Source organism: Nelumbo nucifera, chromosome 8, assembly GCF_055504915.1.
Source record: "Nelumbo nucifera cultivar China Antique chromosome 8, China Antique-T2T, whole genome shotgun sequence".
In the NCBI taxonomy this organism is placed as follows: Eukaryota; Viridiplantae; Streptophyta; class Magnoliopsida; order Proteales; family Nelumbonaceae; genus Nelumbo; species Nelumbo nucifera.
In genome coordinates, this window is record NC_142656.1 from 3,862,757 (window position 1) to 3,888,932 (window position 26,176).

At 39.0% G+C, this 26,176-nt stretch overlaps 1 protein-coding gene across 3 annotated transcripts in view; it reads right to left on the minus strand.

Moving 5' to 3' along the window:
* The window catches only part of LOC104600626 (midasin-like protein), a 98,096-nt gene that overhangs the window by 52,968 nt on the left and 18,952 nt on the right, over positions 1-26,176 (minus strand). For 2 of the 3 annotated variants that reach the window (XM_010263686.2, XM_010263684.2), the window contains exons 10-23: positions 16,625-16,753; positions 16,451-16,547; positions 16,269-16,365; positions 16,028-16,162; positions 15,881-15,943; positions 15,625-15,801; positions 15,400-15,525; positions 13,190-14,950; positions 12,561-12,628; positions 12,274-12,469; positions 12,037-12,141; positions 11,636-11,941; positions 10,693-10,886; positions 10,562-10,616 (exon numbers count right to left, since the gene is read on the minus strand). In XM_010263686.2, the coding sequence (XP_010261988.2) occupies positions 10,562-10,616; positions 10,693-10,886; positions 11,636-11,941; positions 12,037-12,141; positions 12,274-12,469; positions 12,561-12,628; positions 13,190-14,950; positions 15,400-15,525; positions 15,625-15,801; positions 15,881-15,943; positions 16,028-16,162; positions 16,269-16,365; positions 16,451-16,547; positions 16,625-16,753 (3,509 nt within the window). The remainder of the gene's footprint in view (positions 1-10,561; positions 10,617-10,692; positions 10,887-11,635; positions 11,942-12,036; positions 12,142-12,273; positions 12,470-12,560; positions 12,629-13,189; positions 14,951-15,399; positions 15,526-15,624; positions 15,802-15,880; positions 15,944-16,027; positions 16,163-16,268; positions 16,366-16,450; positions 16,548-16,624; positions 16,754-26,176) is intronic. The other variant, XM_010263685.2, reaches the window with a different exon arrangement.

Below are 26,176 nucleotides of genomic sequence, written 5' to 3' on the forward strand. Positions count from 1 at the left end.
ACCACTCTCTGTCAGTCCTTCTGAAACTCCAGATTCGACAGATACAGTTCCAGGTATTCCTCTTGAGCCTGAGCCCGTTATGTTTTCTGATGATAATGTTTCTGTCCCTAACACCATTGTTGCAGTTGATCCCACTGACCTTGGTCTTCCCATTGCACTTCGTAAGGGGAAGAGAAAGTGTACAACCCACTGCATTTCACACATTCTTTCCTACAGTGCCTTATCACCCTCCTACCATGCTTTTCTTTCTTCCCTGGATTCTGTGTCTATACCCAGGAATGTTACTGAGGTTCTCTCCAAACCTGAATGCAAAACAGCCATGCAAGATGAGATGGATGCTTTGGTCAAAAACCAAATTTGGGAAATAGTTGATCTCCCCCCAAACAAGGAGACAGTCGGATGTCGATGGGTATTCACAGTGAAGTATAAGGCCGATGGCAAGATAGAGAGGTACAAGGCAAGGTACAACACTCAGACCTATGGTGTTGATTATCTGGAAACCTTTACACCAATAGCTAAGATGAGTTCAGTTCGTATCTTTTTATCTCTAGCAACCACCTATTCATGGCCCTTGTTCCAGCTTGATGTCAAAAATGTTTTCCTCAATGGTGACTTACAGGAGGAGGTATATATGGACATTCCAACAGGCTTTTATGAAAATGTTGGTAAAGGAAAGGTGTGCAGACTCAGAAAATCTCTGTATGGACTGAAACAGTCACCTAGGGCTTGGTTTGACAGGTTCAGAGGGGCACTCATCCGTTTTAGATACACACAGACAGTCTGATCACACCCTCTTTATGAAGAGGAGAGATGCTTTGGTGTCGATTCTGATTGTGTATGTGGATGATATAGTGGTGATAGGAAATGATCTGGAGGAGATTGATGATCTCAAAAAATCATTGCAGTAAGAATTTAAGATCAAAGATCTTGGTGAGCTCAAATACTTCTTAGGGATTGAAGTTGCAAGATCCAAGCACGGGATCTTCATTTCATAGAGAAAGTATGTACTTAACCTACTACGAGAGACTGGGAAGTTGGGGACCAAACCAGCAGACACTCCTATTGATCCAAATCACAGAATTAATGGTGTGGATGGTGAATTAGTAAAGGATGTGGGGAGATATCAAAGAATGGTGGGCCGACTGCTGTATTTGTGTATGACACGACCAGATATTTCTTATGCTGTCAGTGTTGTGAGTCAGTACATGCATGCACCTCGAGTTCAACACTGGGAAGCTATTGAGAGAATACTTGCATATCTAAAAAGCACCCTGACAGAGGCATTCTTTTCTCAAATAATGAGAATCTGAAGCTAGAATCCTATACATATGCAGACTGGGCAGGATGCTTAGATGACAGAAGGTCTACATCAGGAGTGCGTACCTTTGTAGGTGGAAACTTGATCTCCTGGAAGAGTAAGAAGCAAGCGGTTGTGGCAAGGTCAAGTGCAGAGGCTGAGTATAGATCCATAGCTCATGGTGTCTCAGAACTTATTTGGGTTAGATATCTTTTGAGTGAGATGGGGTGAAAGAAGAGGAACCTATGATGTTATACTGTGACAATCAGGTTGCAATCAATATTGCCCACAATCCAATTCAGCATGATAAGACAAAACACATTGAAGTTGATAGACACTTTATAAGAGAAAGGGTAACAACCGGAGAAGTTTGTTTACTTTATGTCTCTTCAGAGTTGCAGCTGGTTGATGTTCTCACTAAAGGGGTGGCAAGGAACAAGCTTGAACATGATCTACGCAAGTTGGGAATGTGACATTTACTCCCAACTTGAGGGGGAGTTGAAGATTAATTAGTTTTATGTTGTTTTTTCTGAGTAGATGATTTATGTTAGTTGTTAGATAGAAGGTGGGGACCACAGTAGTTATGTGAGTCCAAATTTTATTATGTTTCTTAGTGTTATATATGTTGTTTTATGTTTTGCCACCCTATAAGGGCATAGTTGTCTTTGTACTGTTTTATTATTTTAGTATAAATAATAAGTGAAGGGGGCGGCCAGATTATTGCTCTCTTTTCTTTTCAACTTCTCTTCTTCTCCTTCTCTCTTCAAGAAACTACTTTCTTTCAAATTTTTTTTAATTTCGCAGATTCCTACTTCACCTAGTCACCTAGGCAATGGATTTTTGGAAGTAAAAACATGTATCCTAGGGTAGTTCCCTAGGTTCCATAATCATATTTCCTAAATAAATATCCACAATTTTCATAAGAAAAGTATAAACTTCATGTCACAGTATAGAAAATCAACATATTCCAACATATTCATGAGAAGAAAAAGAAGAAAGAAAAGAAAATTAAAAAAATATAGGGCTGAACCCCTATTTCTGTTATAGGAAAAGAAGAAAAGAAAAGGTGGAAGAAGAAATTAATAATATAAACACACAAAATTAGTAAAGAAAAAGAAGAAAATGTGTTGATTGGACAACAATTTATGTTCTTCCTTACTTATTGGTTCAGGTTCTGAAGTCTTTGAGTTTGAGGGTTCAATACAGCATTTAGCAATGTTTGTGTTTATTAAACCCTAACAAATAAGAAATTAATAAAAAGAAATTAGTATATAAACACACAAAATGAATATTTTAATTTTAAAATGTCTATTTTATAATTATAGCCTCAAAAAATTAAGAATATAAATGCTTTTTATAACACGCTATAGAAAACTGTGTGGCGATTAGGCGAGGCGAGCCTCCAAGGGCGCCTTGTCGCCTTGACAACTATATTTGGTTCCTGATTGTTTATCAATAATAGAAAACTTCGTTTATGGTATCAGAATGTATGCATTTACAAATACATTAATTTTGTGTTTAATATACAAATACAGTTCGAACAGATCCAAACTGCTCTCGGATGCTCCAAATAGAGCCCCTCTAAGTACAACGGCAATGTTTCGACTGTTGCTATAGTAGTCTGAACAGGAAGAGGAGAAGAAGAAGAAGAAGAAGAAGAAGGGTCTGTCGAAAATCTGATGGTTAACCCATCCAGTCGATCCCCTTAATCTATATTAGATTCTAATAATGTTTACAAAGACAGAAATGCCCTTACTTAAGTGTGGGGCAGATTAACTCTAATAACACTACCACATAAGCAAGTTACTTAACAAACAGAAAAAGACTAAACTACCCCTATTCGGCACATCTTAACACTCACCCTCAAGTTGGAGAATATATGTCATATAATCCCAGCTTGTTACATAGATAGTTCACTTTCCTGAGCTTAGAGCTTTTGTAAACAAATCTGCCCACTGGTCATTCGAGCCCACATGTTCTGTATTTATCTCTCCAGCAAGAACTTTCTCTCTCACAAAGTGGCAATCAACCTCTATGTGCTTTGTTCTCTCATGAAAGACAGGATTGGATGAGAAGTGCAGCTTGGTTGTCACAGTACGATCTCATAGGTTTATCCATGTGAAACCCAATTTCTTGTAGGAGATTCCTCAGCCACACTAATTCACAGGTAGTGTGAGACATAGCCCTATATCCAGCTTCAGCACTGCTTCTGGCCACAACCGTCTGCTTTTTACTCTTCCATTTCACAAGATTTCTTCCAAGAAATGTGCAATAGCCTGTAGTAGATCTTCTGTCATTCACTGAGCCTGCCCAGTCTGCATCTGTATACCCAACTACTTCAAGTTTTCCTCCTGGTTTATACAATAGCCCACGGCTTGGAGCTCCTTTCAGATACCTCACATTTCTAAGAACTGCATCCCAGTGAGGTATACGAGGGTTCTACATGAATTGGCTCAACACACTAACTGCAAAGTTGATGTCGGGTCTCGTGATAGTCAGATAGTTCAGCTTTCCCACTAGTCGTCTATACCTTCCAGGATCTTCAAATACTTCTCCTGTATCACTGCTCAACTTAACATTTGGTTCCATAGGGGTCTCAGCCGGTTTTGCACCTAACAATCCTGTTTCTTCCAATAGATCAAGGACATATTTCCTTTGGCACAGATTCACACCTTGTTTTAACCTGGCAACCTCTATTCCCAAGAAATACTTTAATGTTCCAAGGTCTTTTGTTTGAAAGTGATTTTGCAAAAATACCTTTAGTTTGCCAATCCCTAATTTATCACTACCAGTGATGACAATATCATCCACATAGACCACTAATAAAATCTTCCCAGCTTCTGAGTCATAGCTGAACACTGAGTGATCAACCTGGCATTGCTTCATTCCAAAACTCTTCACCACTTCGCTGAACTTCCCAAACCAAGCACGTGGAGATTGCTTCAACCCATAAATTGCTTTCTTCAGCTTGCACACCTTACCAACCTCCCCTTGAGCAACAAACCCAGGTGGTTGCTCCATATATACCTCCTCCACTAGATCACCATGGAGGAAGGCATTCTTTATATCAAGTTGAAAGAGAGGCCAATCATACATAACTGCCAAGGAAATTAGGACACGAACGGAACCAATTTTAGCCACCGGAGAGAATGTCTCCATGTAGTCCACACCATACAACTGTGAGTAACCTTTAGCAACGTCTGGCCTTCAGACGCTCCACACTACCATCTGGCAAGTATTTCACAGTATACACCCATTTACAGCCCACAGCATCATGCTTACCAGGTGGGAGAGTAGTAAGTTCCCACGTTTGAGTATGTTGAAGAGTAGAAAGTTCCTCCTCCATTGCCTGCCGCCATCCAGGTGAACTAAGAGCTTCTTGAACATTGTTAGGTATGGAAATAGAAGACAAAAGTGAAACAAACTGGCGATGTGAGGTAGAAAGACGAGATAATGAAACAAAATTGGAAATGGGATGGAGTGTAGAACTGCGTTTACCTTTCCGTAAGGCAATGGGTAGGTTAAGGTCTAAAGGTTTAGCAATAGGGGCCATGAGAGGATCCGCAGATGAGGTAGAAGCAGGAGGAGGGGCCGGTGTCGTTCGACGTGTATACACTTGTCGGATCGGTGGTCGTTCAGTGGTGACCTGCACTGGATGAGGTGACGAGTCTACTCCAACAACAACCTCTGGAACAGAATCACTGACAGGAAGAGGAAGAGGAGGTAAGGGTGAGGACAAGGGTGCTTCATGACTGGAGAAGAAGGGTACAAACTCAAAAAAGGTGACATCAGGGCAGACATAGCACTTTCGGGCAATGGGATTATAACACTTGTACCCTTTTTGAGTCCGAGAGTAGCCAAGGAAGACACATTTAATTGATCATGCATCTAGCTTGTCTATTCCAGGACTCAGATTATGAACAAAGCACACACAACCAAAGACACGAGATTGATCGTGCATCTAGCTTGTCTATATCCTTAGTCGTATCAAGGAACATGAAGTTGGCACTGATTTTGGGTTCCATACTATTCCACAGCCAAGTCATGATTTGAGCATCTTCTTGTTCCCAATCATCAAACCCTGGAGAGTCAACCGGTGGCTTCTCATCTCTTACATGCTTTACTTTCTTCTTTGCCTTGAGAAAAACTTCCACTAATTTAGCCCATGGAACATAGTTCTCCCCATTCAGCTTAATTGAGGTCATTTGTACCCCTAGGTAGTCGGGGGGAATTACTACACTAAGTTTCTGATCATTGTAGCCATCTCCTATTGCTGCCATTGTACTCTTTCACAGTTGCTTCTAACTTTACTTCTCAGCTACAAGCTGATTGATGTTGTTCACAGTTTGATATTTCAGCACCTATTGCAGCCCCTAAACACAACAGTGGAAGCACACACTTGTTCTTATTCACACTACTGCTGACTTCACACACCTACGTCCCACATAAGCATCAATTTACCACTCACTAATCACAAGTAGGCCCTCTTACAACCACTCAAAACAAATTGTGCATCACAAGCACCACAACACAGTCAAATCTGCTGCACCCAGTTCAGTCTTGTTTAACACACTTAAGAGGGCATTACACAACCACAAGGAGTTCGGCAAGGTCACTGCATTCCACCTTACACCACTCGGCCACTTACAACATCTCTAACACCACTTAACCACTTACAGCAGCCCTACACCATTCAACAACTTACAACAGCCCTACACCATTCGGCTACTGCACACACAGCCCTTCCTAGGGCAACAATGAACCTAGTTCTCTAGGTTCTAATCAATACTAACAGCTTCTTGTAGGGTTTCTACCCAGAAATATAAGTAACACTAGAAGAAGAGAGAACCGACCTTCCTTTGAGAATATCAATCAGCCATTCACTGCTGAAGTTACCTTCCTTGTTGAAGAAGGTTATGCGCAGCAGAGAGAGACAAGCTGTAATGTTTCTGACCTAGGGCGAACCATTTCTCTCCATTGACTGACCAGAAATGAAGGAGAAGAGTCACTAACAATGCTGAGGTGCTTTACCAACTGAAGTAAGTCAGGAGCATGGCTCTGATATCATGTTTCGACTGCTGCTACAGTAGTCCGAACAGGAAGAAGAAAAAGAAGAAGAAGAAGAAGAAGGGTCTGTCGAAAATCTGATGGTTAACCCATCCAGTCGACCCCCTTAATCTATATTAGATTCTAATAATGTTTACAAAGACAGAAATGCCCTTACTTAAGTGTGGGGCAGAGTAACTCTAATAACACTGCCACATAAGCAAGTTACTTAACAAACAGAAGAAGACTAAACTACCCCTATTCGGCACATCTTAACAGACAAGAATGGAAAAAAAAAAAACAATTTGTTATTACTTTAAAGGATATCTAACACCACTGTCATTCTGCTAGCTCCTCAAGCTAATGAATCAGAAAGTGTGGCAAGATTGTGGTACCCGTTAGAATGGTCTTTAAAACCCCCTCTACAATCAGTTCCTAGAACCAAAAAGACTTGCAAATTTCAGACCATGAAGGTCTGAAGTGCAGCTTGAAGTTCTGCCCATATGGAATTGCCCAATACTATTAGGCCAAAATACAACGACAATCTGATGTCTCCAATGTCTCTCAAAGCACTACCTATTGCTGATTCACCAGGATTCACAGGGCTGCCATCAAAATAGCTTCAATTTACCAACCAAAAACAAAAAAGAAGAGTTCCACCTACAACCAGAGAGAGAGAAGATCCCCTCCCAAATACTTGAAACAAAAGAGCAGAAGATTAGCAAATTGTAAGTTGATTGGAAATAAGAAAGACGTGTGAGGACAAGTACCAATGGGTCTCCTCATTTGTAAGGTTTCATAAGCATTAATTTTCTCATGAAAGGGTAGTAAACTAAAAGAGAAGGGGAAACAGAAAGAACATTGAAGAAAGCGGCAGAAAAACAAAAAATAAAACTAAAGGAAATAGGAACTTAAAATATGGCAATCAGAAACAAACAAATCTAACTAACCACCTCCCATGTAATTAACAAGTCAATGAGAACCAAGGATTCATGGTCCCAAAGGCCTTTCCTAAAGCCAAAACCCCAAGCAAACCCACATGGAGATATGGGGAAAAACTTAGAAACAATATCTGATTTGTAAGATGACAAGGAGTAAAGAACAAGGAATAGAGCCTTTAAGGCAACACCACCGACCACCCATAAATCCTCCCAAATTTTGGTCTTATTTCCAGAACCCACTCATAACAAGAGAATTTCATAACAATAACAAAAGGTAGTGTGTTTCCTTCCAAGGAGATGCCAAAGTTGCTCTTGTACATGTTCTAGTGTGGCCATTTTCTTTTAAACAATAGATGCTAAACACCACTTTGTGCCACAATTTCTCTGGTTCCAGTTGTATTGGGTTTTCATCTTGCCACTTGCCAGTATATGGGGAGATTGTAGTAAGAGAGCATTGGCTTTTCACCTTTCATTTCATCATTAACAAAACTATGTTAATCTTGTGATTGATCACAAAAATAAATTCAGGCCTTACAACTGAGGGAAAGAATTTGTTTGGTGGATAATGTTTTTCCTCTATTTGCCAGATTTAAAGACAGAAAAAGCCAACCTAGCCTGCTTGTTTTCCAATACAGAATTCCATACAAACACATGATAAAAGAAATCAAAGGCTTCACTCTTTATTGAACTTCCATAATATAAGATAACATTTTTGAAAGTGTAAATGTATGTTTTCAGGTTGCAGTAAATGATGACATACCATCTGCAATAAGCAATTTTTTCTCTTTTTGAAAATAACAGAAAATTTTCATTAAAATAAAAGAAACATTACAGTCTTGTGTTGAGAGGACACCAATGACAGAACATTCTCAAAATTACATTCCTGAATTTCATTAAATTTTAAATTTTTTCATTGCTTACTCCTTAGAAAACCTCTCTTCAAGTGTATAGAAACACTTGTAAAGAGAAACCAAGTGTGCTACTTCTGGTTCCTGATCCTATTCAACTGTGTGCTTTTTGACTCAAGAAGTTTTAATAGTTTACCTGACAAAGGTAAAACCATAAAGCAGAAAATTTATACCAGGAGGAAGAATCAATCATCTTAGAAACTTATGCAGAGTTCAACCCCAAGCAATAATGATCTTATTGATCCTTTTACTTGGCCATATTAGCTTTTATACTTCAGCTCCTATCTTCTGGTGACTGATAATCATGGTCTTATTATTGATAACAATAAATTTCCTACTGCATATATAAAGAGAAACATACTTGTACTATTATTCTAATTCGCATTGTATTTCCCCTCAAGTCATTGTCTCCTCATCACAACCTAAGGAGAGAAATGCTATGTGTAAGAAAATGGCGGTGCCAACTCACACAACTGGAATGTAGTTCCCACTAAGTAGGTGAGAAGACATTCTATGGAATGAAAACAGTCTACTGAAGCTTGGTTTTAGATGTTTTTAAGTGTTATGAAGAGTGTTGTCTATATGCATAGTCAAGCAGACCATAAAATGTGTAAAGCGCCCACCAAAAGCCTCTATGAAGTTGGTTGTTCACATTAATTGTCTCACCATCATAGGCAACATTCAAATGAAATTCAAAGGCTCAAGTCCTTGGCAGTGAAGTTTTAATTAATAACCTGGGAGAAGTAAATTGTTTTCTGGGTCATATTTATTTATCAAAAGAAATACATTTTAGATTTTATTAAACAAACATGGAGTCTAAGATTCAAGCTAGCTGATACCCCAATAGAGCAGAATCATCATTTGGGCATCAGCATGTATAGCATCTTACTGATTCAAGCCAGTTTAAGAAATTAGTAGAGGACCTGATGTATCTTACTTCTTGTGTCCTCAACCCTCATTAATTATCACATATCTCATCAATCAATTTATGCATTCACCTAGAAATGGTATATTTAGAATCAGCACAAAAGACAAATCAGGTATTTGAAACCGTCACATGGGAAGATACTTTGTTTCCTAAGCATGGACATTTGTAAGTTGAGACATAATGCAGACTGTGTAGGATCTGTAATAAAACTAGGAGTGTAAAACGGATCGAATTCGAATTGGATCAAGCAATATCCGAATTCGAATCCAATTAGAAAATTTGATATCCGACAGATATTAAAAATTAATATACAAATTCAAATCCGATTAAATATTCGAATATTCGATTTGATTCGAATTCGACTAATTAATTATTTTAGGTAATTAATAAATATTTTATTCATATAAAGTACATAAATATATAAATTATTTATATAATTTAATTATTATATATATAAATTATATAAGACATTTAAATATTTTATATATTATATATAATAATTAAATAATCGGTCGAATTCGGTTATTTATTGAATTGAATCAGGTCATATCCGAATTCGAAACCAATTAACTATTTGGTATGAATAGGATATCCGAATTTGACCGATTAGATATTCGAATTATCCGACTTCGATTCGATTATGTCGAATCTCGAATTCGAAATCGGATTTTCAAATACCATTGACACCCCTTAATAAAACACAGGTCTACCTCTTGCTATTGTGTACTCTTGGAAGGTAACCTAATTACTTGGATAAGCAAGTGGAATCCATGTCTGCAGAGCCATAATTCAGTTTTAAGTCTTGTGTGTTTGCAAGACATGGCTCAACTAAACTTGTTGCAATCAGAATTAAGCTTCAATACTTCTGGATCCATGAGTTTGTATTTGATTACAAGGCCATTATTAGCATTCCTGACAATCCTATTCAGCATTATTGCACAAAACATATAAAAGTTGATAGCCACTTTATTAAGGAAAAACTAACTTCTGCAAGTTGTTCACCACATGATGCTCCCAATTATATCTAGCAGATATTCTTACAAGAATTTTTTCTATTGATAACCTTGGCTTTGTATTGCTTCTATAGGCATATCCCCTAACATTGTTGTTCTTGGTGTCTTATGTGAAAAGCAGGAAAGGAGAAAATAGGAGGAGGAGATTTTGACATAAATAGGATAAGAATCAATCTTGGATCTACTGCCCTTGTCGGTAACTTAAATATTAGAATGCTACAATTACAATATTGCCCTTTAAAAGGTGTCACTTAATCAGCCCAACTACAAAGTCTAAATTTCCCTTAGGACCACTAGATCATCTCAACAAGAATATTAACAATATTTCTCTTGCTGGATCATGTAACGTGCAAGTAAATAATAACAAATTGTTGCTACCAAAAGATCAATTAAAAAAGCTTCACCAATAGGAGAAAAGCATAACATACTTCCCAAAAGTTTAGCATTGGATCCACAATGTATAAGAGTTCTGGTTTGAGAAATCTGCAACATGGATAGAAAACTTATGACCAAAAGTAGGAATATAAATATTTGATACATTTGGGGGTTGATCACTTACCTATGTTCAGCAATACTTCTAAGCTCATTTGGTTCACACACAGATGGCACCCATATCTCAGTAAATCGGTTCCGTAGGGCTGGGGATAGCTCCTTCTTCCCATAATCACCACCAGGATTCATAGTTGCAAGAAGGAAAAACTTTGGATGAGCTGTTATTTTCTCCATAATGGACCCCCCTTTCTCTGCCAAAGACTGAACAAAAGCAACAAAGTGAGGAGAACAAGAAGAAATAACAACAATCTTGATTGCCATAGTAGTATTAGTGGGTAGTAAAATAATTTGGAGAGAGATACATGATTTATAGAAATAAACGAAAGAAATGAACAACTATTGGCAATTTTAGAGAGAATTCACAGCTCACCATACCAATAGATAAAAGACCATAAACAAAAGAGGATTGATGCCTAAAGGCTCTTTGACAAAAGTTGAGGAAAAAAAAGCCATAATACAGATAGCTACTTTTTGTTTCCTCTCGTACAAGGCAGCCAAATCTTCATTACATACCCATCATTTTTTTATCAGTATATATGCCCACCAATTTGCCCAACATAGAAATTAGAAACATCATAGCTAAAGCAATATCACAAAAATTGAAATAAATATAAATAAAACAAAAATAAAATGCAAAAAAGACTAGGTTTTCTGACTAGCATCATTTCATAATTTTCACAAGAAAAATAGTCATAATTATTTGCATTCTGCAATTCTGAATGATCCTGCTCGTATTATTACATCCTGGCCACTAAGCTAGCCATTGTTTATTCAAAATTTGCCCTAATATCAAAAAGTAACAAGTTTTATTTTATTATACAAAGGTCCAAATATATAAACATGTCTTGAACACTAACAAATAACCACATCCCCCAAGTACAATCAGAATTTTTTAACGGTAATAAAAACTGAAAATAAAAACATATCTCAAAACAAGAAGATCAACCCACCAATTTTCTTTCAGGTTCCAAGACGCTGTTTAATCTTTCAAGCACACTATCATCAGCCAAAGATATCTCATCCACAAGAAGTAGATCTCCATCCTTCATTGCTCGTACAAGAGGTCCATCCTGCCACATAAATATGGTCTGCCACTTCTGGGATAGCTCAACTAGGTCCAGTTTCACTTGCTCGAGGTTATCAAGATCCTGCATAGTGACGTCAGGGTGTGAAACCACACCTTGTCTATAACTATCTATAATTCTTGTCAGATGATCAAGAGTTGAAGAAGCTTGGACAATGTCTGTAGATATAATCTGCATTGAGAGAAATGCATAAGCATACATAAAGCATCAAGCAAGTAAAAGAACCTCATTCAAGGAAATATTGACATGGCCAGGATAATACATACACTGTCACCAGGAAAGTGGAGAAAAGCCTTTGACAATATCAGTTTTTCAACCAAATATTTGAACTCTCCTGTTAATCTTGACCTATCTCGTACAGGATAAAACCCCTGAAATTTTTATGATGGTTAACTTGTAGATTATCATATTCTAACAGCAATAAGCAATGAGAAGTTTTCAGAACAGAAACCACTAAAATGTAATCCCTCAATAAAGAAAATCTGTAAAAGAAAGAAACAAACCCCAAGAAAATCAGATGTCTCCGTGTACTGATGGCAATTCAAAATATGCAATTTTAACTTTAAAACAATGCTAAGTAACTGACAAACAGTTGTCTTCCCACCACCAGTCTCTCCAACAAGAAGGACAGGCTCACGCAACTTGAAGCAACGCTCAACAAGAAAATATAACCTCCACATGCTTCTAGTCCACATGATACTGCAATGAAGTAGGTTCATCAATGAGAATAGATAACTACAACCCAGCAAACACTTATCATAGTTCAGCTTACAAGTTTACAAAATCATACTTTCCAAGACTCTCTGACACTTCTGAGCATTCACTGAAGTTTAAAACAGCAAGACTATCAGCTGGTTCCTGAATTATAGAAGGTTAAACAGTTAGCAAAGTTTACACACAAATATAAAATTCCCATCAGCTTCATAAAAGGAAAAAAAAAATTACCAAAAATGAATTCAAGTAGCACATTGACTTCCAGATAACAAAGATTCATATTTGCTATGATGATTCATGAAATGTATCCAATTACCACCTAGGAATCATTTCTATCTCAATTATTCCAGACTCCTAAAGAGAGAGGACAAATGAAACCATAGAAGAAAAAACCTCAGAACTGATGAGTGATGACATCCCTTATAACCAATGATCCAAACTCTAACAGAAGCAGTCAACATTCAACTGAACAAACATGTCCAAAGCTACATGAACAAACTGTACTTCCTTGGATTAAGATAACAAGATCAGAACTGCTAATTTACAGGATTATGCACGACGTACTTTCCTACTCCATGTTCAAATAAACAATCAACAAACAAAAATCCATCTAAAAGCACAAAAATAAAGTGTAACTGCACAATAGGGAACTCCACTTTCTGTTAAGACAATAATGAGCACAAGAGAGGGAGGGAGAGAACAAACCCGTTGGTACAAGTTGTCTGTGGCAAGTTTTACCCGAAGATGTCTCTCCAAGATCTCCTGGACAACTTTCTTCTCATTTTCATCTCGCAACCTTTCAGCCAAAAGAAAATAACCATCTTTGGCCAGATCTTCATATGAGTTACCAAAGGTCCGAAAACGATCAGCCCATCGAAACAGATCCCTTGGAGTTATGAAACCATGCTTTCCAGCAAAAACTTTGCTACTCTGGCGATGCAACTGCAAGTCCTTCATAATTTCAACCATTTTTTTAGCATAACTTTCAGGAATTTTGCACCTCCTGTCTAGTATTGTGCTCAATTCACCTTCAGGAATCTCATCAACATGTATTTCAACAAAACGGTTGCGAAATGCTCGAGAAAGCATCTTACGCCCACCATAAAAAGTTGGTGGGTTTTGGGTGGCAAAAAGCATAAAATCTGGATGAGCGATCACTGTTTCCTGCAGTTCGGGAACAAAAAGCTCTCTGTTGTCATCTAATAACCGGTTTAATGCTTCCAGAACATCCGAAGGTGCAAGGTTAAGCTCATCTAGAACAATCCAGTATCCATTCCGAACAGCCTTAACCAATACACCTTCTTGAAATACAAGCTTCCCATGAGCATCAGTAAGATACGAGCCCAAGTATTCTTGCAGATCAGTATGCTCATGGTTATTTATACGAACAAATTCATGGCCAGTTATTGCAGCAAGATACTGAACAAGGCTTGTCTTTCCACTAGAAGTTGGACCCTGTAAAAGAACAGGATATTTTTTAATCAAAATAGCACGTGCAAGATTCCTTAAATGCTCCTTGACACTTTTTGTCAGGACATAATTCTCCAAGAAAGCATCATCACTCAATTTCCCCTTATCCAAGAAGTAACCATCAAAGGGAACATTTGGAGGCATATTTCCACCTAACAAATATGATAATATCATACTGTTCATAAACTTGGAACTAGGACTATCCAGTAAAGTAAGGAAAAACATACAAAATCCATCATAAAGTGCTTTTTGGAATCCAAAGTTCCTTTCTGCCTTCTTTGTATATTCCAGTGCACGATATAGAGACCTTAAACTGAACTGGGGCTTCTGATTAGCCCCATCTTGCAGCCTCTCTTCAGATTCCTTCTTGGCTGCTTTGTAAAAACACACAATTTTATTTACCAGTTCTCTATTAGGACTGCTGTAATCCATAAATTGTTTCACAAATAGAGTTAAATCTTCATCATCTAACACATCATCAACAAAATACTCTGTAAACCTGCTTCTCAACGAATATGGCAAGTCCCTCTTTCCAGCATCAGTAGCAGGATTCATACAAGCAAAAATACGAAAATCAGGATGTCGACGAATATAATCAACATCTCCCCTTTCAGCTAAACAAATTGAACTATCATCTCCTTCCAAAACCCCTGTAATTCTCTGTAGCATCTCAGGAGGAGCCAAATTTATTTCATCAAGTAATATCCAGTGACCATTTCTAATTGCTGTCACGAATGATCCTTCCACAAACGAAAAGACCATAGCTGAAGAGCCAATCTGCCTACGTGCTGTCTCAAGTTTCACAGAAAAATGTTCCCATGCTTGGATGAGTTCTTCACTCAAAGGTCGCTTTCGCTTTGTACCAGATCGAGATCTACCAACCTCACAAACTTGCTTCCTGAAAAAACCAAGGCCTTTCTGACATCCATTTAATACCATTTTCCAGTTCCTATCAGACACATGTTTTCTCAGACGAACAAGAAAATCCCCATTGTCCTGCATACAAGCATAGAAGAGTACTGTCATATTTTGCCTCTTATCAACAAGAAAAGTAAGAAGCTATAAAGAAAAAATGCAATCAAGGTTATTATCATCCAATCATGGTGGAGGAATGGCGAAACAGGATTCATGTTGACCAATCCCATATAGTTGGCGTAAGGCTTGAATGATGATCAATCATAGTGGGGGAAAGTTGCAATTATCAAATACCAAGTCCCTCATGGAAAAAATCAAGACCACATATGGTATCACTAGTCACAACAAGATACTGCTTATAGCTAAACAACTGATAAAAGATTGCAATAACAACAATAAGAAGACAACTACAATTTCAGGATAGATGATCCCTAGTACAGTTGGCTCCTACCTTCCACATTATGGCAAATTGAAGTACAAGAGACAAGCAGAAATTCAGAAAAGGAGATTGAGTTTGGGGATGGGAATACCTTCACAGAAAAAGTCCTGGAAAACAGCTCCTCAAAATCATTATAAACAGGTATGCATATAAATCTTGGATCTGTAGGCTTAAAGCCACCCAATAAGTCTGCAATGTCACTTTGTTGGCTCAAGTTCTGCAAGACAAGCAAATTAGCATTCAGTTTCTAGTCCACATGATAAGAGTCCTGTACACAAAAGAACCATCATAATGACAAACTGCCTAGACAGCATACCAAGACTGTAAGTGATTGACCAAGCCTCGCTGCAAGATTCTGTACAAGAGTTGTTTTCCCAGTACCAGTTTCACCAACCAAAAGAACTGACTCATTGCACTTAACAGAACATGCTATCCTCTCAAGAACATGTAGTGAACTACGGATATCCACAAAAGGTTTCTTTTGGTGATGTAACTGCAGAAAACACATCAATGAAAGTCAACCAACGTCAGAAAGTAAGCAACAAATAATGTACAACAGAGTAAGTGCTTACATGTAATGCAGCTTCAGTGCATTTGAGGGTAACCCTTCCAACTTGTAAATCTGATTGCAAATCCTGTGGGGAAAAAATATTCAGATTTTTGTACTTGATGCTCATAGCACAAATGGATCAGACACAATGATTAGAAAAGACAGACACCTGAATTATGGGCTTATTAAGAGGATATAATGTTTCTGCTTCTGACATCAGTACTCCCCACATCTTTGCTATTTCTCTCATTATTAACAGTCGACTATCAGAAGAAATTGAGGAAGATGCAAAAATATCTACAGCCTGAAAAGTACAAACCCACAGTTTATTAAGTAACCAGTAGAAACAAGTAGATAGTCATCCATCACATTATCACAAGAAGGAACAAAAAGTGGAAATCAAATACAACCTCTTGATAAATGCTTTTACATTCATAAGCTGACAAGCTAAGCCCCATAAAATTAAAACCATGACCTGTGATTCTTTTGCACCATTTCAGCAGATCCCTGTAAATATAGAACCAAACATGAAAAATAATGACATCTATTGGGGTCTTATTATGCACAGAGTTGCTAGAGAGGCACTGTCTACCTTAAAGAGAACCTGCTTAAAACACCAGAAGAAGCAGGAACACCAATACATCCTCCAGGCTGGTAAGATGGAGAAGAGTTGACCTTTTCAAATGTCTCTGGCACAACAGAAATCAATTATGTAAGGATTTAATTAGTCTTGAAAGCACCAGCATATAAGAACAGCAGAGAATACCTATAAGTTTCTCAGAAATAGTCTCCAAATTTGGATACCATGCGTTCACTATATCAAACAGATCTTCACGGTTTGGCAGTCCAATCATCACTCTTCTCCAAAGGACACCAAGGGAGATATTGCCTGTTACTAAAAAGTACCCTTTGGTCAATAAGCAAAATACTAATGTACCAAGTGTTAACTAGCAACAATTGCTTTAATCTATCATCATAAGTTGAGCAAACTACAAACCTTCAGACCCAAATAAAAAACTGTAACAAACATGGACATAAAATATTTGACTCTCATTTCTAAGGATAGTGGCTCTGTGTTAGCATAGAAGTTAAAACTTAAAACAACAAACCTAATAGTTCCAGATAGTCTGCATTTTTCAAAAATGTATATACTACCAAATATTTTAAAAAGTAGGTTTATTGTCAAATTACAGGCTAAAAGTATAGCTGTCAATTGTAATCAGGTATTATCAGGTGATTCAGGTCAGACCCAATAGTCCCAATTAATAATTACATCAGTTCTGGGTTTGTTACTACAGACACATATGGAGCCCGGTTTCAAACTGATTCTGCACATTTACAATACTAAGTCAGGTCAAGCCTGACCCGAACCAAACCCAACCCCATTGACAGCACCAAATCATATCCATTTGTCCAGGCAAAGGACACTAATAAGACTGCTCGTGGAGAATCTTCTAATTCCACAGCACGCATGTTGCTTCAGTTCTCACAAAATAGAAAACTGGAATAAATAGCTATTCAGAGTAATGAAACTGATGAAGTGTTTTGTGTTTATTGTAAGAAACCAAAATAGGTTATAGTTGTTAAAATCCTGTCTCTAATAAATGTTTTGTTACCAGGGATTTGTCCTTTTTGAATCTTGCCTTTCTATGCTACTCGCATCTCTCTTCAGGAGGAGATTTTAGGCTAAGAGAGCAGAGTGCTTATTTCTACCTATTCTAGTACCTATGTCCAACAATTCACTTTCTACTAGTCCACTTCCTACTTACAGCTCTGACTCTAGCTCTAATATGCAGCGAAAAGATTTGCAGGTGTACATTTGTCACCAGAAAGTAGTCCCCAAAATTGATATATGACAACCATCAAATACCTTGATCCAAAGCGACTCCGGTGCTTCCCTTACAGCTCCAACACCTCCTTCTAATCATGTTCTTCCTTTTGATATCTACTTACCTGTGTTTGGTTTGATAGAAAATATGAGAGAAATAGAAAGTTCAAATTTCCTTAAGAACTTCCCCTCAACCCAACATTAAGGACACCATAAATCAGAAAATGAAGACACTAATAAACAATAAGACAAAGAGCTCATCAATCTTCCTCAGGATAAAAAGCCAGTCAGCTCTAAGTGGAACGTTATTGTGAGGTACAAAGCTATGGACCCATAGAGAGATGCAAAGCAAGGCTGATTGCGAAGGGGTATAAATAGACCTATGAGATTCACTATCAAGACATGCTCACACTGGTGACATAAATGAACTCAATCCATACTCTACTTCCTCTAGCTTCTTATTATTATTTTTTCCTCTAGCAACAAGATGTCAAAAATGCATTCTTGAATGGAGCTATCCCAAAAGTCCTAAAACAGGTGTATATATAGTTACCTCCAGGAGTTGAACTAGTTGAACAAGGATTACAAGAAAAAAGTGCGCATGCTAAAGAGGTCAATATATGGGCTGAAGCAATTGTTGGTAAAGAGGGATGATGACTACTAGACAATCATGATTAGAACAATGGCGTCATTCTGGTTACATGGAAACATCCTACTAAGATAGACAACTTAAGAAAAGCCCTGGCTTCTAAATTTGAAATTAAGGATCTAGGAATAGCTGTCAAGAGTCAAGACATAACATTGCCTATCCTGAACACCTTGATTTTCTTTCTTGAGTATATAAATTTTTATCAAAAACAATTAGGAGAAAATACAATGCCAGATGAAGAAATATCACTGAGGCAATAAGAACCCGAAGAGAGCCCATCAAAACCCCCTCCCACCTTTATCTTTGTGTTCAAATATAAAGGTCCAAATACATATCATACAAAGGTCCAAATATATAAACATGTCACACCACCTTGCACATTCAAACACCACTGACCACCCCAATAAGACTTCACAACCCTCCATTAAAAACCAAGTCCCTTTTAAACATCTCCAAATCCAAACCTATATTACTTTTTTTTCCTTTCTCTCCCTCTTCTAGCTCCAAGAAAGTTGTCCTTGCAGAGTCTTCACCTCCTATAAAGTACAAACACAACTACTCACATCTACTGCTTCCAAGTTACCCTATTGAACACCACTTTCTCATTTCTTGAACACCTTATCAATAAGTATGGTATCAACTCCATACTCAATACCCTCCTTCTTTAACCTAACCACAGTACCTACACAACCTCTGATACACATTCATGAACTTGTCAATTAATCTTGTCACATACTTCAATTTTTAAGAGTCTTCTCTTCCTCTCCTTTTCAACACCTCAACCTCTTTCCTTTGACCTCCACCCACCTCTACCTTTTCTTCCATAATGGAAGTATCACCCCCCCCCAAATCATCTCTATAAATTCCTGTTTCCCCATCCAATATACCCCTTTCTTGCCCATACTGATTCCATTTTCATATACATGACATCCTTTTCACTTCTTGACATTATTGATTTGTCAAATAACTGGAATTTAAAGCACAATCTTTTTAATTGGAAATGGTAACTTTCATTTTGTAGAGAACATTGATGCGGGCCCCACAGATGTGGTCCCACTCTGTCCGTAGGGTAGAATGTATCTAGTCACAGCTGTGGTCAATTTGTTATTCTGTTATTCCTAGTTTCAGTTTTATATTGTTTGTTATGTGTTAGCAGTTATGATGTAAACATCAAGGGCAGATATGTCCTTTCATGTAACTAGCATAACATATATATATTAAATTAAAGTGGCGGCGGCAGAATATTGACATTCTGTTCTTCTCCTCAAAATCTGTGTTCTACTGCTCTTTCACCACTCTTTCTTCTACTTCTTCACTTTCTCTTCTCATCGAACCTGAAATTTCTTAGTGGTCAAGACTGATAGCAGTCTTGAACACCTACATGGTATCAGAGCCAAGTTAGGGTTTCTCATGTGAGCCTAATACCAACCGACCACATGAGAATCTCCTAGGACTGGAAGCTGAAAAGGAGGAGTCCGCAGACTGATTCTTGGAGATCGCCAGAGGTGCTAGCAGCTATTGGAAACTTGCTAGGGTTGCAGAGTGTTGGTGGTCAGGAAGGATCAGAGAAGACTAGGGTTCGGGTAACCCTAGAAGGCGGCGAACAATTTTTCCTTGTAAGTTGTTTACTTTCTAAGAGAAGTTCTATCAGAGAAGATAGGTTGGACCTATCTGGAGGGGAAGGCCGAACCATTCTAGTTCTTTCTCTCTTCGATTCACTAGGGTTTTACAGCAAACCCTGGATCGAACTGTCTCAACTGTGTTTCTATCTACTCTAGGGTTTGAAAATGATCTGCGGCAAGTCCTAGTGTTTGATTGAACCCTGTGATCTACCTAGAGCTACTCTTAAGTTTATTGGTAGGTCCGATCAGATTCTAGGGTTTCTTATTAACCCTACTGCAAGCCTATCTATACAGTTCTGTTTGGATTGTGCAACTGAATTGCTTACTGTAAGGACTGATTAAAACCCCAACTTTCCCAAGCATATCAGATTTTTTTAAAGCTGTTCTCAGAGTCCTACGGGATTAGAGATCTACGGACAGCTACTGCTGTGTTGGCTAGTTTGTTTCAAATCAGAATTATATCAGTTTTGTGCACATACACTGAGAACACAGATCAGGCCTATACTGTTTTGATTGTGATTGGTAGTTCAAGTGCTGTTTTTGAGACTTGACAGAAATGGAGTTTAAAAATCAGGCAGAAGGCAGCCTTGGGAACATCAGTTATGGTAGTATTTCTGAGATGGGTGGTCAGATTACAACCGTAAAGTTTGATGGATCAAACTATTTGGAATGGGCCCAATCAGCCATGATGGCTATTGGTGGAAGAGGTAAATTAGGGTACCTCTTGGGAGATATGAAAGAACCTCCCAAGGGAGACCCGACATATACCAAGTGGATGCAAGAAAACTACTTGGTTATGACATGGCTGTGTAATTCTATGCAGCCTCATATTAGCCGGAATTATTTGTGAGCAAAGACAGTTAAGGAGATATGGGATGTTATGAAAGAAACTTACTCCCAACCCCTTAATGTTGCCAAAGCATAATTGAAATGTGAAGTGAATACCCTTAAACAAAGAGAGAAACCGGTGTCGGTCTACTTCTCTACCTTGAAGTCCCTGTGGCATGAGATTGATCACTTAGAGACTCTTGAGTGGGAGAGTCCCAAAGATGCTCAGACCCATAGAAAGCACATCGAGACAAAAAGAGTGTTTGAGTTTCTGCAAGGACTGAACTCAAAATATGATATTGTGAGGCAGCAGATTTTGACTAGAGACAGTGTGACTCTCTCTTAGGCTTACTCATTTGTACACAGTGAATAGACCAGAAGGAAGGTTATGATGCAACCTCACCCACCCACACCAGCCTTTGTAGCGGTTACACCTAGATCAGGGGTGATTCAGAAAATGACAGGAGGAAGGAAGACAAGAATGATGTAGTATGTGAACATTGTAAGAAGCCCAAACATACAAAAGAGACATGTTGGAAACTGCATCCTCACTTGGTTCCTGCGAAGTTGAGAAACAATAAGGGAACTAACTGCTCATGTAGCCATGAACACTGATTCAACATCCTCATCTGGCACAAAAGGAACATCTTTGGAGACCTTAGCTGCAGTTCGGGCTGCCCTAATACAACTAGAAAAGGAAGTTGGAAATTCAGCTCAGCCACCGTAGCCTCCATCAGCCCCTGCCACATCTGCCTTCGCCCATTCAGGTACTCGAGCTTCAGCCTATCATGCCTCAGCTCCAGGTACTACTGAACCTTGTTGGGTAATAGACTCAGGTGCATCTGATCACATGACTTGCTTGCCTTCATTGTTTACTACTTACCATTTGTCTTCCGGTAGGGATAAGGTATCTATTGTTGATGGCTCCCTGGTTCCTATTTCTGGGAAAGGTGACATCAAGCTTTCAGATACTATCTCCCTGTCATCTGTCTTGCATGTTCCTAAGCTTGATACTAACCTTCTTTCAGTCAGTAGTATTACCAAGCATATGAACTGCTCAGTAACCTTCTTCCCTGACCGATGTGTTTTTCAAGACTTGGAGACGGAGAAGGTGATTGGGACTGGCCGTGAGATGAATGGGATCTATCTGCTCGGGTAGCGGTTCCGTCAGGGAGAGTCAGTTGAGAAGTTGTCTTTTGTTTCTCAGAATGTGAGTCTGGTTATGCTTTGGCATAACCGATTAGGTCATTTGTCTTTTCTATCTTTACAGAGTCTGTTTCCTGCTTTATTTGAATCTATTGAGTTGTCTCAGTTATAGTGTGAAAGTTGTGAGTTTGCTAAGCATTGTAGAAAGCCTTATTTATTGAGTAATAGAAGGAGTGATAATTCTTTTGATATTGTGCATACTGACGTTTGGGGACCTTATCATATCCCTTCCATGGGTGGGTACAGATATTTTTTGTTATTTGTTGATGACCATACCCGTTTTTCTTGGGTTTATCTCATGCATTCACGAGATGAGGTACCTTCCCTGACCCAAAATTTTCACCAAATGATCCTAACCCAGTTTGATGCCAAGATCAAAGTTCTCAGATCTGATAACGCAAAGGAATACTTTGCTAAATCATTGACTTCTTATCTTCTTCATCATGGGGTTATCCACCAGAGCTCTTGCCCTCATACACCTCAACAGAATGGAGTTGTCGAAAGGAAGAATAGGCACATTTTGGAAGTGGCTAGAAGCCTCATGTATACTTCCAATGTTCCTATTCGCTTCTGGGGTGATGCTATCCTCACGGCGGTATACCTTATTAATCGGGTTCCTTTCAGGGTCCTCGATATGCGATCTCCTTTTTCCCTTCTACACCCACGTGAGGACTTGTTTTCTATTCCCCTTAAGACATTCGGTTGTACTTGCTTTGTTCAGCTTCCCGGACCTCATCACTCCAAGTTCGAACCCAAAGCCTCCAAATGCATCTTCCTTGGTTATGCACAAACTCAAAAGGGTTATTGCTGCTATGATCCTATCTCCGGGAGGAAGTTTGTCTCCATGGATGTCACTTTCTTTGAGGGGACACCCTATTATCCTCGGGTTTCCCCTCAGGGGGAGAGCAGTGAGAGTGGGGGTTTGAGTTCTTGTCTTCAGAGGGAGAGCAGTGAGAGTGGGGCAGTTCCTTTACCTATTCCAGTGGGTGATGAGAGCTGCAATGGTGAGGGTAGTCAGAGGGATCAGGAGTTGAGGGAGAGCTGCAATGGTGAGGGTGGTCAGAGGGATCAGGAGTTGAGGGTTTATCACAGGCGGTGCAGGCAGGTTGATCCTGATCATCAGCAGTCTAGGTCAGCTCCAATCTCATCTACAGTTCCAGGTCAAGATACTACAGTGCCAGAGCCCACAGAGACTTCCCCTACAGATGATCTTGACCTTCCGATTGCAGTCCGAAAAGGGAAACGACATTGTACCACATCCACAGCCCACTGTATTTCCCACTTTTTATCCTATGATCGCCTATCTCCTACCTACAGGTCCTACCTTAGTTCCATTTCCAATGTTCCTATTCCCAGAACAGTGCAAGAAGCTCTATCCGTCCCTGAATGGAAAGATGCAATGCAAGTTGAGATGGATGCCCTGTTGAAAAACAACACCTGGGAGGTAGTTGATTTGCCCAAAGGAAAGAAACCAGTTGGATGCAGATGGGTATTTACGGTGAAGCATAATGCAGATGGATCTATTGAGAGGTATAAAGCTCGGTTAGTTGTAAGAGGGTTTACACAGACTTATGGTATAGATTACTTGGAGACCTTTGCACCGGTAGCCAAGATGACTACTATTCAAGTCCTATTGTCCCTTGCAGCAAGTCACACTTGGCCTTTATACCAAATAGACGTGAAAAATGCCTTTCTGAATGGAGATCTGCAAGAAGAAGTTTACATGTGTTTGCCTCCTGGATTCTATGATGCAAAAATAGGTAAGAAGGTCTGCCGGCTCAACAAGGCTTTGTATGGTTTGAAACAGTCACCTAGGGCTTGGTTCGATAGATTCAGACTAGCTCTTGTGAAGTTTGGTTATGTACAGGCCCAGTCAGATCATACCCTATTCATCAAGAGGGTGGAGTCCTCTTTGACACTACTGGCAGTATATGTTGATGATATTGTGGTCACAGGGAATGATAGCCATGAGATTGAGTCTCTTAAACAGCTTCTTCATCAAGAATTTGAGGTGAAGGACCTTGGTGTACTCCGGTATTTTCTGGGTATTGAGGTTGCTAGATCCAAACAGGGGATCTTTATTTCTCGAGGAAATATGTCCTAGACCTGTTGGCAGAGACTGGAAAGTTAGGTGTCAAGCCTGCAGATACACCAATTGAACAGAACCACAGGATTAGTGCCGAGAGTGGGGAGCTTCTTGAAGACAAAGTTATGTTCCAGCAATTTGTAGGAAAGCTCCTATATCTCTACCTCACTCGACCAGATATTACTTATGTTGTTAGTGTTGTCAGCCAGTACATGCATTCTCCTAGAACCACACATCTTCTTGCGGCAGAAAGAATCTTAGCCTACTTGAAGAGATGCCCAGGTAAAGGTATACTATTCAAGAACAACAATCACATGAAGGTGGAGGTCTATACGGATGCTGATTGGGCTGGGAGTGTTGATGACAGAAGGTCTACCTCAGGATATTGTGCCCTTGTGGGAGGAAACCTTGTCTCCTGGAGAAGTAAGAAACAAAGTGTTGTCTCCCGGTCGAGTGCTGAAGCAAAATACAGGTCCATGGCCAACGGAGTGGCTGAAATCCTATGGCTAAGATCTCTACTTGAGGAGTTGGGGATTGAGTATGAGAAGCGCCTGATGTTGTACTGTGATAATCAAGTTGCCATTAATATAGCACATAATCCAATACAGCATGACAGAACCAAACACATTGAAGTTGACCGCCACTTTGTACAAGAGAGGGTCCCATCTCAAGAAGTATGCCTCCCTTACATCACATCCAGTATGCAACTAGCAGACATCCTCACTAAAGTCGTATCAAGAAAGAAGCTAGAAGCGGATCTATCCAATTTGGGAATGATGAACATATACTCCCAACTTGAGGGGGAGTGTAGAGAACATTGATGTGGGCCCCACAGCTGCGGGGCCACTCTGTCCGTAGGGTAGAATGTATCTAGTCACAGCTGTGGTCAATTTGTTATTCTGTTATTCCTAGTTTCAGTTTTATATTGTTTGTTATGCGTTAGCAGTTATGATGTAAACATCAAGGGCAGATATGTCCTTTCATGTAACTAGCATAACATATATATATTAAATTAAAGTGGCGGCGGCAGAATATTGACATTCTGTTCTTCTCCTCAAAATCTGTGTTCTACTGCTCTTTCACCACTATTTCTTCTACTTCTTCTTCACTTTCTCTTCTCAACGAACCTGAAATTTCTTAGTGGTCAAGACTGATAGCAGTCTTGAACACCTACACATTTAATGATTAAGAAAAAAATACAGAAAAAGCACCCCATTTTATGGATGCTACCCTACAAAGACATCCACTATTACAATGCTGGCCGAAAAAGTTCTTCCCTAGTTGACCCTTGTTTGACTAATCCATCACCCATCTAAATGCTAGATCAATTCCCCTTGTTTTTTGTTTTTTTCTTGATAATAGATCAATTTCCCTTGTTAGACACCAAATTTCAGGCATGGCGTGCCTATGGATCCAGATTCCTAGACTTCCTGCATCTAGCCTATCACCAGCTTTGAGTACCCCTCCACTTCAATTTGATGGAGTCCCAATTGTTTAACTGATCTCAACCCTTGAAGGAGGGCCAACACCTTAACTCTTAACAAGTATCCCATGCCTATTGGTCCCAAGTATAAAGCAATGATTTTTCCTTCTTCATCTCTTAAAGCTCCCTTATACCCGACTATGCCAGATTGCCAAATGAGCTCCCATCAAAATCAAGTTTAAACCTTTGTTGCGTTGGTGGTGCCCAAGTTTCTTGGAATGTGAAGAATTTGCTTTTGTGTTCCATCCCCCGATTATATCATCAACTGGGAACACCTTAAACAAATCAATAATTTCTACCCAATGAACCATCTTAATGGTAATGCAGTCTAACAATTCCTCCTTAGTATTGTTGCTCTTGAAGCTCTCCATAAAGTTCTTCCCCTTTTCTTCGTTTGCCTAAAGAAACTTCCTTCAAAGAGTCCACCAGCAACCAAAGAAAGAAGAGAACCACTCCCATATACAAGTGACAAAAGGGCAGGAAATAAGTAGGTGTCCCTCTCACCACAACCAAAGCACATGAAGCAAATATTGGGCAAAAGGCACCATTTTTATCAAAAAGGAAATTTCATTAAGAAAAAAAGGAAATATTACAGATTAGGAGTAGCCTAGGCTAC